The sequence below is a fragment of the Ambystoma mexicanum genome, chromosome 2q (genome assembly GCF_040938575.1).
Source record: "Ambystoma mexicanum isolate Mex_15411 chromosome 2q, UKY_AmexF1_1, whole genome shotgun sequence".
In the NCBI taxonomy this organism is placed as follows: Eukaryota; Metazoa; Chordata; class Amphibia; order Caudata; family Ambystomatidae; genus Ambystoma; species Ambystoma mexicanum.
In genome coordinates, this window is record NC_090924.1 from 887383195 (window position 1) to 887401951 (window position 18757).

Genomic DNA, 18757 nt, shown 5'->3' on the forward strand with positions numbered 1-18757 from the left:
GGCTGTGGGATGGGGGTGGTGGGAGACATGAGTGGGGGCCTGGTGGAGGCTGCCCCTGCACTGCTGGGGGGTGAGGGTGGTGGGAGACATGCGTTGGACATGAGTGGGGGCCTGGTGGAGGGTGCTCCTGGTGGCTGGGGGGTGGGGGTGGTGGGAGACATGAGCAATTAAAGCCTGGTGGAGGCTGCCCCTGCACTGCTGGGGGTGGGGGTAATAGGGGACATGAGTGGGGGCCTGGTGGAGGCTGCCCCTGGTGGCTGGGGGGTGGGGGTGGTGGGAGACATGTGTTGGTGATCAGTAGTGCAAGGTGACATGTGGGTTGGCTGGTGGGCATGGCCATGGTGGATGGGTTGCCTGTGGGACATGAGCAAGGATGCAGGGTAGTACCCTGTGGTGTGGGCTGCCTGCAGGGGCCGTGGAGGGTGTAGAGGGAACACCTGGGGGGACCCACATGGCCAAATCACGTGTAGCATTCCCCGGCACCACCGGAATACACGTACCCTGCAGAAATCGCGTGTGAATCTTCTGCGCACATCGGAATACACGTACCCAGGCCAATCGCGTGTGAAACTTCCCACGCACCCCGTAGTACACGTACCCAGGCCAATCGCGTGTGGAACTTCCCACGCACCCCCACCTACCCAGGCCAATCGCGTGTGGAACTTCCCGCGCACCCCGAAGTACACGTACCCAGGCTAATCGCGTGTGGAACTTCCCGCGCACCCAGGAACACGCGCACATGCTATTTTTCACACAGCGGGTGTCCGTGTTTGTCGGTGCCCCTTTGAACCTCATTTGTCCTAGAGGGCCACTGTATGGGCCGTTCATCATGGCTGTATATGGGTGCTTTTTGTTAGCGCACATTTTGGCGCACATTTTCTTCAGTCGCAGGGGCGCTACCGCCTGCTTTCTTGTGGCGTACTTGTTTGGCCCTGTGCGCGTCTTTGACCGTGCGCTGGTTTGCCCTATTCGATTCCATGAATACGGGTTGTAGGCGAGCGTGTGGGCGTTCCGCGCACTTGCCTCCTGTACTTCCCCCGTGACGCCCATATTTTCACGCGTTGTTCCCCATTCCGAGTGTTACGCCCCGTGTTACGCCTACTTTTGTGATTTGCGCCGCGCTATGTGCGATTTCGCAGTGGCCGTGGCGCACGTTGTTGGATGACCTGTGCGCCGGCGTGCGCGGCGCACATTTTTAGCGCACATCCAATGTTTTTCTCGCGCACAGACTTCCATGAATCGCTGTGCGCTGGTTTTCCTGCGATTTTCGCACTTGCACTGCGATTTTCACACTTTTCCTGCGATTCGCACGTTTTGGCACCTCTGCGCGGGAATTTTCGGCGCACATTAATTCCATGAATCGACCCCTGGGTCTCTATTTTTTTGCAGTGTGGGATGAACATTGTTATCTTTGTTACAAGGAAGTAAATGAACCTTACCCTATTTTATTCAAACGTTTTTTTTTCTCTCACAAATCTTTGCATGCAATAAACACGAATGTGTGCAGGTTGCTTCCAAAAGCTTCACAAATTGTCTGGTATGAAAAGTCACAAAACATCACCCTCTCCGAATATGATCCACTTTTTTTATGGTACCTGCTGCTATTTCTAATCCCAGTCCGACCCTTGTCACATGTAGGCTTATGCTTCCTGCATGCAGTGTAGGCCACTTGTGTTGTATACCTATACTTTAGAAGTTTCCATCGTAGTAGAACGATTCAGCACTGACCATCTATAAATCCTGGATTGGAGCTGTCCCTAACTTATATTTTAATCATAATGAATGCATTATTTGACCTCCTAGTAAAAGGGAATGTAATATAATATATTGCATGACATAAAAAATGTTTAATCAATCATTTTAACAGGCACCATTGTGGGCATGTGGATAATTATGCGCGTCAGAAGTTTTTCAGTCCAAGGTCAAGAGACTCTGAACTCCATTGACCCAACGATTCTTTACTAATGACTTTCAGGTAGTCAATTAGTGTGAAACACTTGTGTATAGGCGCGTTACAAATGCCATGTCATATCATCATTGCGTCCATCACTAGGCTGATTTAGACATCTACAACATGATGTCACTTCACAAATGCCAACACTCGCTTTGGACAACCTACCCACAGCCATCATGTAATCCCAGCGGTCTATCAAGCACATGTTAAAGTGCAGGTGGTCGGCCGTCTGCCCTTGCACGATGAGTGAGATGTTCCTTTCCATGTTTTGGCAGACAGCAGAGGTCCAGGCAATCAGGAACCAAAGGACGATCAGAAGAATGACCGCAAGCATCCATATCACCCGACAGCTGGTCATGTACGGGATGCGCTGGGCGGTTCTTGACAGAAACACCTTTAATACTCTGAAAGACAACACAGGCAGTCACGTGCTAGACCATCCTATCAAATGAGGCAGAAATGTATGCTGGGCAAAAATAATAAATGCAATGCAAATTCATCTCAAATATATTTACATTACTTGTCCAAGTCTAATCATGTGAACATACTTTCTTTATGTTCTCTAGGATACCACGTTTTGGGTTTTCGCAGTACTGTATCTGTGAGTGAAAGTGTACTGAAGTGATACAAATACGGGACGTGGAGAGAGTGCAGAGTGATATTGAAAACACGTGATTGAACCCAATGAGCTATTGTAAAGGCTAATTTACAAACCACCAGAAAATCCTGTTCCAAAGTTTAAAATATATATTTGTAAATATAGGGATGGTCAAGATTGTACTTCACAGGGAATATTGATTTTGAAAAAACGAATGATTGGCAGTTCTACGATACCTATACATTTTTATAGATTGACACTAAATTGATATACTATTGCACCATATTGATATAATTTGACGATAATTGTTATTTATTCCAAGTATTGATAGTACCAACTTTTCTGGGCTATTACCCAAAAAATGAAAAATCATATTTGTTTTCCACATGTCCAGACTATGTGAGAATTAGGAATTTTGTTATCTTAGTTTGGTTCCCTTTTCCTAAATGTGACAACAATCGTGTAATGTGGCCTTCTGGCACTGTGAGATATTATTGAGAATGGGTTGAGCTGGAGAGATTTCCTGAAGCTCAGGTAATCTTTCTGTCCTCCTATTTATGGAGTGAGACAGTGTCACCACAATAGGGCCAACCAAGAAATGTTTAGCCAACCTTTTTGGGAGTGAGCAACTCGAGGAACTGATAACACATTGAGATTGGACGATGTAAGATGTCGACCAAGGAGATCGTTTGTGAATTGGCTAGCTAAATGTAGAACCGAGACATGAAAGCCTTGATGTATCTGACAGAAATGTTTGAACAGTACAGGCATCTCCTCCAGAAGCCAGTGCAGAGAACAAAGCATGCCTGAAGGAGCCATCCATTAGTTGCACTCCGCTGTTTTCAAGAGACCTTGGAGCAAATTTTGGATTGTGGCATAACAATAATGAAAGGCGTAAAAGCCTTGCATAAGGCTTTTACGTCTTTGATTCATTCCACACAGACACAACTTGCATTTCCACCGCCTTCCTTCCCCGCTGTTGAGTTCATTTCTTACGCACTTCACAGCATTAGTCACGACTCGAACTAGCTCATATATTTCAGTGCGTTTATTCATATGGAGAGTTCCCCTGCAGCCATCACGGCTCCGATGTCGTTATCTCCCTGTAGCTCGCATCACGAGCCACACAGACAACGTCATCTGGAACCCGAGCTGGCGAGGGTTCTAACATAGTGATGCAATCACCAAGTTACTATATAACATCTCCCCCCCTTATAATTAACACAGGTAACTATCACATTCTTAAATAACAAGAGAACTATTAAAAAGAAATTCAAAACATCAGGCTACTCCACCCAAAGTAAAAGGATACACATTGTCTCTGCTTCCCAGGAGTAGCCGGTGGGCCTCTTGTGAAAAGTTATTAATAATACATGAAGTCTTTTTTAAAATGTGGTACTCTACTTCTAGTTTTCGCCATATATGTATAGTCCTTCCTCACATCTGTAACATTGGCGTGTTTGTTTGTTGACTCTTCTTTACTTTTGTTAACATCTCGCCACACCACTCTTTTAGCATTGTCAAGAGTTCGCTTTACCTTCCCGTCTGTTTTGATCACATCATCACATGACCACCGATTTCCATCTTCTAATATTACAGATTTCCCAGAACAACTCACTACCATCTGCGGGTCACGATATTTAGATTCTCCCTTCACAACTTTTCTGGGCTCTTTCACTCTCACCCATCACCTTCCTTTATGGTATTTTCTTTCACATTCTTCTGTCTGTCATAATATTTCTTATACTTTGCTTGTTTGTCTTTTACTCTCTCCACCACAGCTTCCATGTCCACAACTCTGTTGTTTCTTCCTGTTAACCAAGCTGGTCTCAATCTGTTGGTAGCCACTCTTCCCCTCATCATTGTGAACGGCTCTACTTCTGTTGTGGAATGTGGCGTGACTTTATATGTGAGCAATGCTTCTTTAAGAGTCTCTCTCCAAGGAATGTTGTTTGCAACTGCTAATTGAATAGTGTCTTTGATAAATCTATTCATTCTCTCAACCAATCCATTAGCCATGGGGTGGTATAAAGCAGTGGTTCTATGTCTAATTGCTCTTTCCTTGACAAAATCTTGTACATCATTTGCCATGAATTGTGCCCCATTATCTGATACCAACTCCTGAGGCTCTCCTTCCCTGTCAAATATTTCTTCCAGAAATCTCTTGACTTTTATTGCCGACATAGACTCCTCTACAATGCCACATTCAACCCACTTAGAGGTATAGTCAACCAACATTATGATGTAGATCTTATGTGGTTCCAATATTTCAAATGGTCCTGAAATATCAATGGCTAACTTTGTCCACACTGATACTGGTATTTCTATGGGCTGCAACGGTGTGGCTCTGACAACCTTTCCCTTGTCACTCACCGCACATGCAGAGCACTCCTTCACCATGTTTTTCAACTCATTCCACATCCTGGCCACCAATACACCTCTCTCACTCTTCTTTTAGTGAGATTTCTCACTATATGTCCTTCATGCGCTATTTGCATGATCTTCTCTCTCAAACTCGTGGGTGGCACAATACGATCACCCCGATATATGCAGGCGTCATTGCACAACATTTCCTCCTTCTTGCCTTCCCATGGCACTATCCGTTCAGGAACCTCTTTCCAGTCACTCGTTATCGCTAACCTTAATTGTTCCTGTTCCTCATCTGCCTTGACAGCTTCCATCCAATCCTCCTTAGTGAAACCAGGATGTATTTTTGCAATGACGCTGTCCATTTCCACTTCATCTTTATCATTTCCTTCATCACTTGAGGAGCATGGTAAACGGGACAAGCAATCTGCAACCACATTACTCCTACCTGGAGTATATTTGATAGAAAAATTGTACTGCATTATGACGAGAATCCACCTCCTTACACGAGGAGATGTTAAATGTGGGTTTCTTGGATTTAGGATATGAATCAATGGCTTGTGATCAGTTCTAACTTCAATGGGAATACCCCATATCAATCCCTTAAAATGTTCTAAAATCCACATAACAGCCAAAGCCTCTTTTTCTATGGTAGAATAATTTTTCTCAGCATCTTTAAGTGTTCTAGAAGCAAAGGCTATAGGAACCATTTCCTCATTTTGAACCCGTTCAAGTACACCTCCCAGGCCTAAATTGCTCGCATCTACGGATATAACAGTTTTGGCACTAAAATCAAACATTTTCAGAACATGAGCTCTGTTAATTAGTTCTTTGATTGTTTCTAGTTCTTTCTTACATTCCATAGACCACCCAAACTTCACGTTCTTCTTCATCAAGTTCCTCATGTGTACCGTTTTGTCTGTATAGTGATCAATGAACTTCGCATAATACTCAGTTAAGCCCAACAAGCTTCTCAATTGATCTTTATTAGACGGCTCAGGAAGTCTCAGTATAGTATCCACTAAAGCCTCTTTAGGTTTAATCCCATCGGCATCAATACAATGGCCCAAATAAGTCACTTCACTTTTTTTTACTTTGCATTTTTCAATCTTCAACGTAAGACCTCTCTGTTGTAATATTTGAAGAACTCCCAGGAGCTTGGCATCATGATCTTCTTCAGTCATGGCTGATATTAAAATGTCATCTTGGAAATAGTACACTCCAGGTAAACCTTCAAATAGATGTTGCATTAATCTCTGAAAAACAGCAGCTGCCGACGCTAGGCCAAACGGCATCCTTTTAAAGCAAAAGGCCCCTAGCGGTGTTATAAATGACGTCAGATGTCTGGAGTTCTCTTCTAGTTCAACCTGATGATATGCTGATGATAAATCAAGTGTGGAAAAGTATTTGGCCGGCTCCATAGTGGTGAGCATTTCTCCTATATTTGGCACGGGGTGGCGATCTATCCATATGTTGTTGTTCAAATCTCTTAAATCGACACACATCCTAATGTCCCCTCCTTGCTTCCTTACAATAACAATGGGAGACAACCACTCTGAACTTTCTATCGGTTCAATGATATCTTGAGAACACAATTTTTCTAATTCTCTCTTCAAAGGATCCCGTGTTCGAACTGGTATGTTCCTCAACTTATGCACTACAGGTCTTGCTCCTCTCTTCAAAACAATGCGATGTTTAAAGCCTCTGAGGATCCCAATCTTCTCATTGAATACCTCTGGAAATCCCTGAACCAAAGCATCGGGGGAATCACAACATTTATCTAAGACGCTCAAAATGGGCTTGATTTCTCCCAGGTGAATCCTAATCTTTAGTGCTGCTTGTTCCCACCAACCAACTATTGCAAAACCTTTCAGTGCCACATACAACTTGCAGTAAGTTTGTCTCCCTTCAAAGGACAACTGTACCCAAACATAGCCAACGATATCAATAGGGGATTTGCCATACCATGTCGCTTTGACTCTTGTCATATGTAGATCCTCCATCTTCTTATTCAAAATTCCTTCAAACGTGTCTTTGTCAACTATAGTATACGGAGATCCTGTATCGACCATAGTTTGTATGGTCACTCCATCTACTTTCATAGGTACCCACGGACCCACAGCTTTTCCACTGGATGAAAGAGCCAAAATTTGTATTGCTTCTTCAAATTCATCAGAAATTGCAACTACTCCATCTGGCTGCTGATTCTCCTCCACAGTTCTCACTCCTGATGTAGATTTCCTACTGTTAAATCTATGACCTCTGTAATTACTCCCACGCATGAAATATCTTCCCCTTCCTCTGATGCTTCTGCACATTTTTCCATAGTGTCCCACTTGACCACACTTAAAACATTCTGCACTAACAGCTGGACAGTCTTTGTCTGGATTCGCATGTTTAAACCATCCACACTTGTCACAATTGGCTTGATATCTGGAAAGGTTATCTCTGTTTTGCCATGAGCCCGTACCCCTATCCAGTCTCACTATCTTCTTTACCATAGCAATCAATGACTCTTCATCTTTATCTGGGCTCTCAGACTGCACAGCTTGAACTGTACACTTATCAAATACCTCCTGTTTATTTTGCACTTCACGCATGCATTTATCTCCTAGTTCAATGGATCTTGCTATCTCCAATGTTTGCTCCAAAGTTGGATTTTTCGCTTGCCAAAGTCTCTGTTGTATCTTTGGATCAGCCACATGTAGAACTATCTGATCTCTTAGATACTCATTAGCTATACCAGAAAAATCACATGTTGCGATGAGACCTCTCAATGCTGCCACATACACATCAATCGACTCATTTTTGAGCTGTTTCCTGGTAAAGAATCTATATCTTTCTAGAACAACATTAGTCTTATTTCCAAAGTGTTTGCTTAATTTAGTTAATGCCACCTCATACTTCCTGGAACTGGTCGCGGCATCACTTGAACTACTACCAGAGTCAGTATCCCCAGGTAATGTCCTGAAAATCCTCAATGCTTCTGTACCTATGCAGCTCAACAATGTAGCTTCTTTCAAGTCATCGCTGAACTTTGCACCGCCTATAGCTCTCATGTAGACTTGAAAATTGTCCAACCATTGTTCCCACAACAACACAGGATTTCCTGGGTGAGCTAAAAACTTTTCTGGAGCTGGTATACTCTGCGTTGTCTTTTTTTTTTTTTTTTTTTTTTACAAATTTATTATTCTTGATTCCTTGTGTAAAGTTATCTGTACTGTGCTCTCCCTTTATTCTTTATTGCATCTGTTATAGTCGATTTTTCACTCTGGTGACACTGTGTTATTCTTACAGTTCAGCTGTTTTTAGTACACATCCACTTGAATTGTTATAGTACCATAGATAGGCTGGTTTCAGTTCTGGGCTTATAAACCTCTTTTGTAGTGCACACTGTAGTTGCTTCTGCTTGGTAAAACTTTGCTACTTGTGCAACAGTATTGCCAGTTTCACTGTGGTGAATACTTCCACAGCGCTCCTTTCATAACGTTTGTGTCCGTAATACGAAACACCCGTTCCGTACCAATTGTTGTTTTTTTTTTTAAAACAAGATGGTGGCACGCAAAGCACATTTTGTTTGGGTGCTTTACTCGAAGAGCGTGACACACGTCATCACGTTGCTCTTCGTGGCCGCTCCACTGTCTCCTGCAGTACCGCGCGCACAATTCAAACCACGCAGTAAGTCATCCATCCGCTGTTCGTTTCCATAAAGTCTATATTCAGTGCTGTTAGCTGTACGGCAAATATACATCCAGCTCCCGTACCTCACTTTAATTCCTCGATCGGTGCTTCGATCTGTCGTTCCAGTGTCTCCCTCTTACGGGAACTCTCCACAACACGGAACAACAGCGCCATCCTCGTCGCCACTTGTTGAGTTAATTTCTTACGCACTTCACAGCATTAGTCACGACTCGAACTAGCTCATATATTTCAGTGCGTTTATTCATATGGAGAGTTCCCCTGCAGCCATCACAGCTCCGATGTCGTTATCTCCCTGTAGCTCGCATCACGAGCCACACAGACAACGTCATCTGGAACCCGAGCTGGCGAGGGTTCTAACATAGTGATGCAATCACCAAGTTACTATATAACACCCGCCACCATACAAATGCTCCAGCATTTGCACCTGCATGGATTTTCATGCCAGCGCAAATGCTGGAGGTCCCTATGGGGTTCTGTAGCTTTATCCCTAAAGCGGCGGACCCGATAGGGGTCATTTGTACACCCTGCCTGCTATGATCACATGGCGGGTAGCATGTACAATGAAACGCTGCCTGACTTGCGAGCATGCCAGGCAGAGTATACTCACATCGCACAGCAGAGTGCAAAAGTGCAGGGAAAAAGGCAGTGTATATGTGTGTATGCCACCTTTTGCCTTTCACATTTGCATTCTAATGTGCAAATGACGGACATTTGCAGTGGGACCTGGCTACACATGAGTGCAAACGCGCCATGTCCACACCGTCAAATTACAAACAGGAGCAACATGAGCTACTTTATAGTCTCTGCTTCAGAAACTTCAGAACCCGCAATTAGGCTACGGTTGAACAGCCCAGACATACTAGGAGCAAGGTGACGACTGCTGGGATTTTAAAAGTTGACTTGTGACCTATTAAATGGTTCCTCACTAGCTGCAGATGGTATAATGTAGTGTATTATTATTATTATTATTATTGTTATTATTATTATTATTATTATTATTATTATTATTATTATTATGTTAATGACCTCAGCAATGTGCAGGTTCATTGATAGGTCTCTTTCAGCAGAAACACCTATGCTTCTATGACGAGCTAGTGGGGGACGAAATCATAGATATGTTGCGCTCAGAAAAGTAGTCAGTGGTATTGGCGACTCAACAAGTTAAAGGGATGAGCCCAGAGGGACTCCAGATCTAAAATAGAAAGAGTCAGAGAATGGGAGAATGAATATCCACTTGGGGCAATCTGTGAGAAATGACAAGAACCATGTCAGCACTATATCTCAAATACAGAAATTCCTCAGTCTCGATAGTAAAATGAAATGCTTCACAATATTGAAAGCTGCTCACAGGTCCTACTGCACAAAGAATCCTGCTCCACCTTGATTTAACATGCATCTAAGATCATCCTTGCTAGAAGTTAAGACCCTGCCTGAAGGGGGTCAACCAGAATATTTCCCTCTGTAAAGCTCTGCATCTGACCAATGACAGTGTGGTACAGAAGCCTAAATCGATAAGTAAGATTGGAGATGAATAGATATTACGCAGAATGCTCCCAATAGTGTAGGCTCTTTCAGAAAGGGCGTTGGGATGCATGTACAGTGTTCCAGCCGGGACAAAAATGTCAGGTTCAGGAAAATCAATTAGAATGCAAAATCGTTGGAGCAGAATGGAGGTTGTGCCGCAGACAGTGCACAAATTGGGCCTCAATACTTCTTTGGTGGTATCACGCCAGTAAATCCAGTGGGATACCATCGAATGGAATTACTGTTACCAGCACCAATTCTGATGGAATTACCAGCAGATTACAAGTGCTGGTAAGGGTGTTTAATCCCCATTCCATGGAGTTCCATAACTCAGAGATGGAGGTAATACCGACACCCTACCATAAAAAACTGCCGGTATAACCAGCATGTGTATTACTGGTGCCAGTAATACCGGCAAATCCCCCCAGCTCCGAGCTGGAGGTAATTTCGGCCACCCCACCATCAAACTCTGAGTATACCGGTACAGAAATATGCCGGTAAATGGAATTACTGACACCTTAACCGGCTTTCTTTTTACAGACGCCCATTGTCTTAGTTAGGTCTGAAACATATTAGATACTCACAAATAGCAACACAGAAAGAGCAACGCATTAACTAATTTCACAGTTGCAGAGGTCATAGATAGGGCAGTATTATAGGGCCGGTGTTTGATGATGTATTGTAGTGGCATAGGATAGCGTGATGTGTGGGAAGAATTGAAAAGAGCGGAAGATCGAACCAACAAGGCAGTGTGGTAGAAGTGAAGTTTGTCTGTTAACTTGGCAAAAGTGTCACCATTCTTATATCAAGGCCTAGTACACAATGAACAGAAGAGAACACAGGCCTTGGTATGGAGCAATATCTCTGGTAGTTCAGCTGCAAAAACAAATCCCATTTCCCATTGACCCAGAGAGAGGCCAGAGGTCAGATGCACCAATGGTGAGCAGATACACAGTAATTGTATCCAGCTGCAGGGCCTGAAAGTGGTGGAAACAGAATGTTAGTTGGTAGAAGAGTGGGATATGATGTGCACTTTGAAGGAAGCATTCATGAGAATAGGGTATGAAGCTCTGTGATGCCAATGAATCAGGAAAGATTTAGAACATTACTGTCCTCACCCTGTGGTGGAGACCCATATGAATTACACATAGACACACAACTTAAGCAAACAAATCCTCGAAATTGAGACTCAAGAGTGGTGCCCTGGTCATGTCATCCCTGGGCACTTGGAGTTGGGAGAAGATAATGGGAGAGCCGTGTCTGGAAAGTCTTGTAATTTGGGATGGAAGGAGCTGAGGTGATGCCAATAAATTTAGTACAAGGTCAGGTTGCAGCTTGAGTGTGCCATTGAGTCTGTGTTAATGAGGAAGCCTATTGTCTCATCAAAAGCAGGGTTGGCCTCGCCAAGTTACTTTGATCGCATCTGGATCAGGAGGCTGCACATCACATGATGTTCCCATATTTACAAACCTATTGATATGAATCGACCAATCATATACCTTGGCTTAGCAGTGATGATGTAGGGGACCACATGTCCAGGCGAATGAGGGTAACATAGATGTGGCCAATTGGTCAGGAGACTATATGGGGGATTAGCATGTTCTATCGGTGGTAGCCAATGAGGATGGTGGGATTATGCTGTACTCATTATTATGTATAATATTGTTTATTTGTGGTATTTCTGCTATAGGATGAGCTCTGTGTCAGTTTGGTTCTACGGGACCATCTGAGACCCTTTTTGCTTGTAATAAACCTATTTTCCCTTGCAAAGAGGTGCAGTGGTTATTTTGTCATTGGATTATTTTTATTCTCCAGTTTTTGGGCTGCCATCCTTTCAAGAGTGCAATTACTGTTTTTAAGGGTTCGGCTACTAAGGCCTGCGTTAATGAAATATTGCCAGTAATCATCAGATGAGTTAAAGTTGTTGCCTGTTGAGACAACAGTTTAAACTAAGTGCGGGCTATTGGGCCTAGTTATCAAACTAATGATGTGTGCGCCTGCTAGCGGGTCAGTGGAAAACTGTGCCTTTTAAAGTGATTATTGAAGATAGTATGATAAGGTAACTTCGGGTTACCTCACCACAGAAGAATGATGCTTGCTGTAATATTGTTAATAATGTTTAGAGGATACACCTGAACCAGGATGTTTGCCAGACAGCAAGTCATGAAGACAAATCATTGTCCCCTAATATGCACAACATGTTATTAATGCTACCAATAGCTGATAACCAATTATCAAAAAGGCATGGTACAGTTTCTTGATCTCTTTTGACATGGGGTATTAAATAAAAACACAATGCATGTATGCAAACTAAATTAGAAATGTAGGCTTGAGGTTGAACCGTAGCAGTGGGTGGGCTAAATGAAATAGTTCACGTAGTGGCAACGATCATGTGCACATTTTGTAGATGCTTTTGAGTAACACCCTTGAATATCCATCTTAAGTTGTCATTTTAGCTTTGTTAGAAGGCATTGAAGTCACTTCGATCATCTAACCAGGACTACTGCATTGGTAGTTTTGGGGTAACAGCCAAAAAATCAGTGAAATGGGTTTCTTTGTCTGGAAGTCACTAGGTAAGCAAACGGGTCATTGCATCGGAATGGACGTATCATAATAAAGATTCTTCACAACGAGGAATCGAAGGACCTTCAAGACTGATGACTTTAAGCTCAACATTGCAGATAACAGCACTACCACTAGACATTTCTAAATGGGGCAGTCCTAGCAATGAGGCGAGCTGGAGGCAAATTGTAGAACAGAATGGAGTCTGGAGCCATCAGGCATGGTTCTGAAATGAAAAATAGGTCAAGGGACAGCAAAATGGGGAAATACAACCAGTCAAAGTTGTGGCAATTCCCGATTAAATGCTTGAGTCAGTATTTGTCAGTTAAATGGGAGTGACTACGGGCAGTGTAGTTGGTTGGGGTGATGTTGTAAGGTTTGCATTAAAGAAGTATCGGGACAGAATCTTGGCAACCAGAGGGAGCACAAGCAACTGGAAGAAACAGAATACTTTAGGAAGGTGTATGTCTGATGGCTCAAGGGCTCTGTGGCTCTGTGGCATAGACTGACACAGATCAGAGCATGCACGCTTACCTTTTGCATGCCAACAGCACACCAGAGGTGTGTCTGGCCAGAAACTGGCTGAATTGACATGCTGACGAACTATATTAGGACATTTCTTCTGGTTTCACATCCATCATCTAGTTCAGGATAGGCTAAAGCCAAGATCCGAACATCACAGGTGACCGACTGGTTTCCAGTGGAAGGCTGCAGGACGGTAGTGATGCAAGCCTTACAACTAGAAAAGCAATGCAGGCAAAGTGTCAAGGAAAGGAGAAATGCACGGAGTAAATTAGAACTATATAATTGCAGATTTAGAATACAGAAACAATACCTGCTTGGAATGGTTCAACTTTGCATAGTCCTGTTGATATTGTGGGTTTGTAACCCTGGACAACATAGTAAAACCAATGTTCTATCAATTTACGGTATTGCCTGTTTGAAATTCAACCACTATATCCCAGGAGCAGAATTACATATCAGACCGTACCTGTCGTATGGGCTTTTAGAGGCAAATATACATCAAATAGAACATACTACCACCAGTACAAAAGGCTTTTGATTGTTATTGCTTTCTAATCAATGAGCACTTCTGAAATGTCTATAGTCTTCCCAGTGTCCTTTCATTCAAATTCCTCCAATACTTTCTCATAACATGTGACACAACCAACTCAAAACCAACCTATTGATATTAGGACTCTAGGAGAGCTTCTTCATAACCAAACCAAAGAGATCAATTTGGAGATGCATGCCAGATGGACACACCTGGCAAAGGATATGGGCAAGAGAAAATTGTCAAGATCATTCAGACAGTCAACACTCAACAAGGACATGCAGTCGTAAATCAATACAGAATGTAAACTAAAGGAGGGGCGCCTGGCAGCAGCACTGAAGATATCTGTGATCTAGTAGAGCTTCACACCAGGTGGAACATCTTTTTAATATCCTGCTGTCATCAAGGGAATCATCTGCTATTCTCTGCACAGGGATTGCTCATGTGGCGGGTAAATGAGCAATCCCCATTGAAACCACCAAAGGCAGTGCCACCTGATGGCTCTCTGGGCCACTAGAAAGGAGGAGTACGGCACAGGCGTGCATCCCTTCTTCTAACGCCCACTTTTAGATTAGAATGCAGAAAAGCCAGTGAGCTGAAGACATCTTGACACCGGGTACACCGCTACCGATTTGGTGCTGTGGAGTATAAGAGAGTGCATGGGGAGCAACTGATGTCTGGACCCACCTGGGAGTGAGTGGTGGGGCACATATTGTCTTAACTCCACCAGCAAAATAGCAATTTTAGTTACTGAGTGAAGGCAAGGCCCAGAGCCCTAGGCAAATGAGGGACGAGGTCTTCTGATGGTGCGGGCACAGTCACAGGATAACTACATGGGATGGCAACAATGCCCTATGTATGGAAACTACATGTCTCTGCAGAATGCTGGGGGAACAGCAAGAGGCTTTCATATGCACTTAGCCATTTAATGCAAACCACTCACAGCAAACATTGGTCTTTGGCGGAAATACAAGAAAAGCTGAGGAAAGTGGCAGTTACTTTACATGTGTGACTCTAGGTTAAGTACTTGCGAGGAACTCATGGTAGATGGCTACTCTTGTTGACAGTGCATTGGAACAATATACATTAACAGGCAAGAGAAACCCTGCCAGTGATCCTAGAGGTAAATGATACTGTATGCAGAATCTCCACTATGTGTCGGATCCTCTCTGACCGTATGCTCTGTGGGCTCCGCAGCATCAGGTTTGGGCAATTAAAGCCATACATAAGGACTTGCAAAATGAACTGCAAAGCCGTGCTACCTGCAAAAGGAACTGTAGTGTTCTTATAAATCTGTCATCTCCATGACCCAGGGTTGTAGCCAATTAACGGGGCTACATTATCCTCCCCTGTCCACTTGGGGTCTGGCCAGCAAGCCCAGCAGTTCATTCTCGACTGGCCTAGCGACATGCTGGAACATACACTGGCAACAGCACAGTGTCATCTAAAGATGAGGGACTGAGAGTGTTTACCGTCGCATGCCTTTTGTCCCCGTTGGATGTTTAATGGAACACAAAAATGAGTGGGAGGATGCATGATGAAAATAACCATTGGGTAACTATCCCGCTAACGAATAGTCCATTAAAATAATGTTTTGGGGACCCTTGAGGGCTCGCAACTCGGAAAGAAGATTTAGATTGGCATGAATTTGTCACTGAAGCTAAATGTTTCCTGGGGACACAGAAGTTAGAACCAGTGCATAAACTGGGCTATCAAACATTCTTTCGACATGCTTCAAAGGCCCCAGAGGTTGCCCAAAAGAGGTGGGAGGGGGGGTGATTATGTGGTTTCATTCAAGTTCTGACGCTAACTGTAAACTGATGATGGTCTTTTCCTCCCTGGACACATTAGGAATCACTGATAAGCCCATTAGGAATCACTGATGAGCCCTAAAAAAAAGGGGTATTGCATTTGTTGAATGCCTATTTTAGGCAAACACAGATGCCATTGAGCTACTTAATACCATCTGAGCATCTATAAGGGAGTCAAGGAACTGTTCTAACTATGATCAAGTCATTTAGATAGTGATCTTAATTAAGCAATAAGCCCTGAGACAGCGGGCATTACTGTGTCATGTAATGCCCCAGGGGCCATAGTTACAGGCCTGAGTGAAGCGAGGGTTTTAACGAAGGCCCGGGGTATTAACTGATGCAGTAATGCCCCCGTGTCGAGGGGCTTACTGCTATTAGTAACCTGGCCTGTTAGACCAGGGTAATAATAGTTTGTCTTTCCGCATGCAAGGCCCTCTGGCGTTTCGCAAATGAAAAAGAAATGCCTGAACGATCAGGAAACGTAGTCTTTTCTCTTTTTTTCATGGCAGCAATTTAAAAGTTTAAAAACAAAGCAGTTGGCCGCCATTAAATGGGAGAAAGGACTGCATAGTCCCTTCTCTCGTTCCATGGCGGGCATTTAAAATATTGAAAAAAAGTATGCAAGAAAATGGCCATTATGGAACGGGAGAAGGGACTACATGTGGTCCCTTTCCATGGCAGTGTGTCCCAGGTCGGGAGCGAACGTGCCAGAGACAGAAGTGTTCACGGCGTGTCCACTCCCGATTAGGACCAGACCTAGAAGGTAAGTGGGGCGGGAGGGAGAGGGAGGGAAATCTGAGGAAAATGGAGGTGGAGAGGAAGGGGGCCCTCACCTTGTTCCCCTTCAGGGGGGATGGGGCCTCCAGCCATAAGGAGGCTCAGAGCAATGGGATTACAGCATGGTAATAGCCCCGTTCCGAGCCTCCCCATTGGCTGGGATGCCGAAGCCAAACCCCTGCCAGGTACTAATTGTCAATATGAACCGACCGTTCACTTACTTTAGACTCCTGAAGATTAATTTTGCGGTATTCCTGAGTTATTTGCCCTCGTGCCACAGCACCCATATTTTCTGGGTAATAGATTAGACAGTATTATCAATTTACAAGGTCTCAGGACTGGTAATGTCTATTTAGGGTATGATATTTTGGCCAAGCCCACCGTTAGGTCTAATATATTTGAGACGCCCATTGATTATATTCTGGCCGATCTGGAGCCCATGTATAGCGCTGTTACATTGGCAGTAATCAAGAGATTAGAGAGTGACCATGATCCCCTGATGCTTATGCTCTTGTTCGGCAGAAGTAACTAATCCTATTCCGCCTGTTTTAAATGGCCAACAGGTGCCATAATTCTTGAAATCTTTAAAATGACATAAGTTGAATAAGGCCTCTATCTTGTATTGCCAATCTTAAATGAATATGCTAATGCAGGACCCCTAAGTACACATTTGATCTTTGACTAAATGTTGGTTGATAGCGTCAAGAGGCAAGTCACATGTGAAATAAACACTGATAATGGAACAGACTACATCCTAAGCATACCTGAAAGAGTGTACAACTATTGGGCAGCACGGACAAGTAGCCAATCTAGCTGTTTACATAATAGGACCAGTAGATTTGTATATCATACCACAGGAAACAGATGCTAATGAAGATTGGACATAAACTTCTATGAAGTTAAAGGATTTGCCATACGTAGTGCAACAATCTTGAGTAAGACCTAGGGGTCGAAACATGTGTCGACTGTTAACTTTAACAGGCACATAACCAAGTGTAATGTTCATGGCGAGTAGCTGGGATAAAAAATAGCTACTTCATTTTGTGTACGGACTTGTTCCTCAGGCTCAACCATTGGGCATAAAACTCCATAATCACAACTATTTTCTGGCGGGTAATTTCACAAGAGATGGCGCCAGAGAGGATACTTCTATTGTGGTCTCTGAATACTTTGAACATTTTAGCCCTTTGTATTCGGATGATCAGAATAAGGCTGATCATAACATAAGCAGAACCAATGTTATGATGTAGGGCACTCAGCTTGCTAGTGCAGGATACCAAAACGTATCAGATGCCATGTTATTTACCTTAAAAGAAGTAGAGTTTGCCCCAAAAATAACAAAAAACTAAAAACATCCCAGACATAGATTATCTGCCAATAAATGTATTTAGGGAGGAGCCAGAGATTTGGGCTCACTTGCTGACAATTTCTTTTAATGATATGAGAAGAACACAAAAGTTAACCAGAAGTTAGCAGAGTTCAATCATCATTCCCATATACAAAAAAGGTGATCGTAATGACCCTGCCAACCACAGACCCATATCCCTATTGTACTCCCTTGCAAAATGATATGCAAGATTATTAACTGAAAAACTAGAACAATGGTGTGAGGATAACTGTATCCTATCACCGCACACGCAGGGTTTAAGAAATGAACTTCAATGATTGACCAGACTTTTAGACTGGTCTTGCTTCTAGATAAATATGTTCATCTCAGGAGAATCCCCTTTGCGCTGCATATAACCACGCAACTTTTGCCTTGGTGCCTAGGCATTCATTATGGGCAATATTAGAAAATGGGTGTCCCAATGCGACTGATTCCAGAAATGTCCTAATTATATAGGACAATTTTGTTGTCGTTAGTTGAGTAAACCTGTCCATTTAACATCACAAAAGGGTTCAGACAGGGATGTGTGATGGCCCCTCTGTTATTTTCGCTATTTGTAAATGATATCACCCTCTGTATAAATAATATGAAAGCAGATGCAACATCATTATACCAGGATAAAATGGAGCAGACATCTATACGATGATGGCATGGTATTGGTCTCAAATGTGTCCGGTCGGCCTTTAAAATCAACTAAGCACATTTTAAGCCAGATGTAATGAAAAAGTACTAAAGATTATTATAACTAAATCCAAAACAATGGTTTACACTACGAATAAGTTTGCTACAGATCATAAACACACTTTTTTCATTGGAGATACCGAACTAGAACAGGTGACAGACTATGCTAATCTAAGCCTAGGAGTACAGAATTCAACCAGATGGGGTATTCATATAGCGAAAAGTCACACCACGTTAGATCGGAGGAGTATGGCTGTAATACAAGTCGCCAGTCACTGTAGAGGGCGTAGCATCTCACACGCCATGGAGGCTTACAGAATGCAGGCATCCCGGCTGCAAC

The 18757-nt window shown here is 43.3% G+C and overlaps 1 protein-coding gene across 1 annotated transcript in view; it reads right to left on the reverse strand.

Moving 5' to 3' along the window:
* Positions 1-18757, reverse strand: part of GPR158 (G protein-coupled receptor 158) — a 1740927-nt gene that overhangs the window by 255362 nt on the left and 1466808 nt on the right. The window contains exon 7 of the mRNA XM_069648157.1: positions 2120-2358. Coding sequence (XP_069504258.1) covers positions 2120-2358 — 239 coding nt within the window. The remainder of the gene's footprint in view (positions 1-2119; positions 2359-18757) is intronic.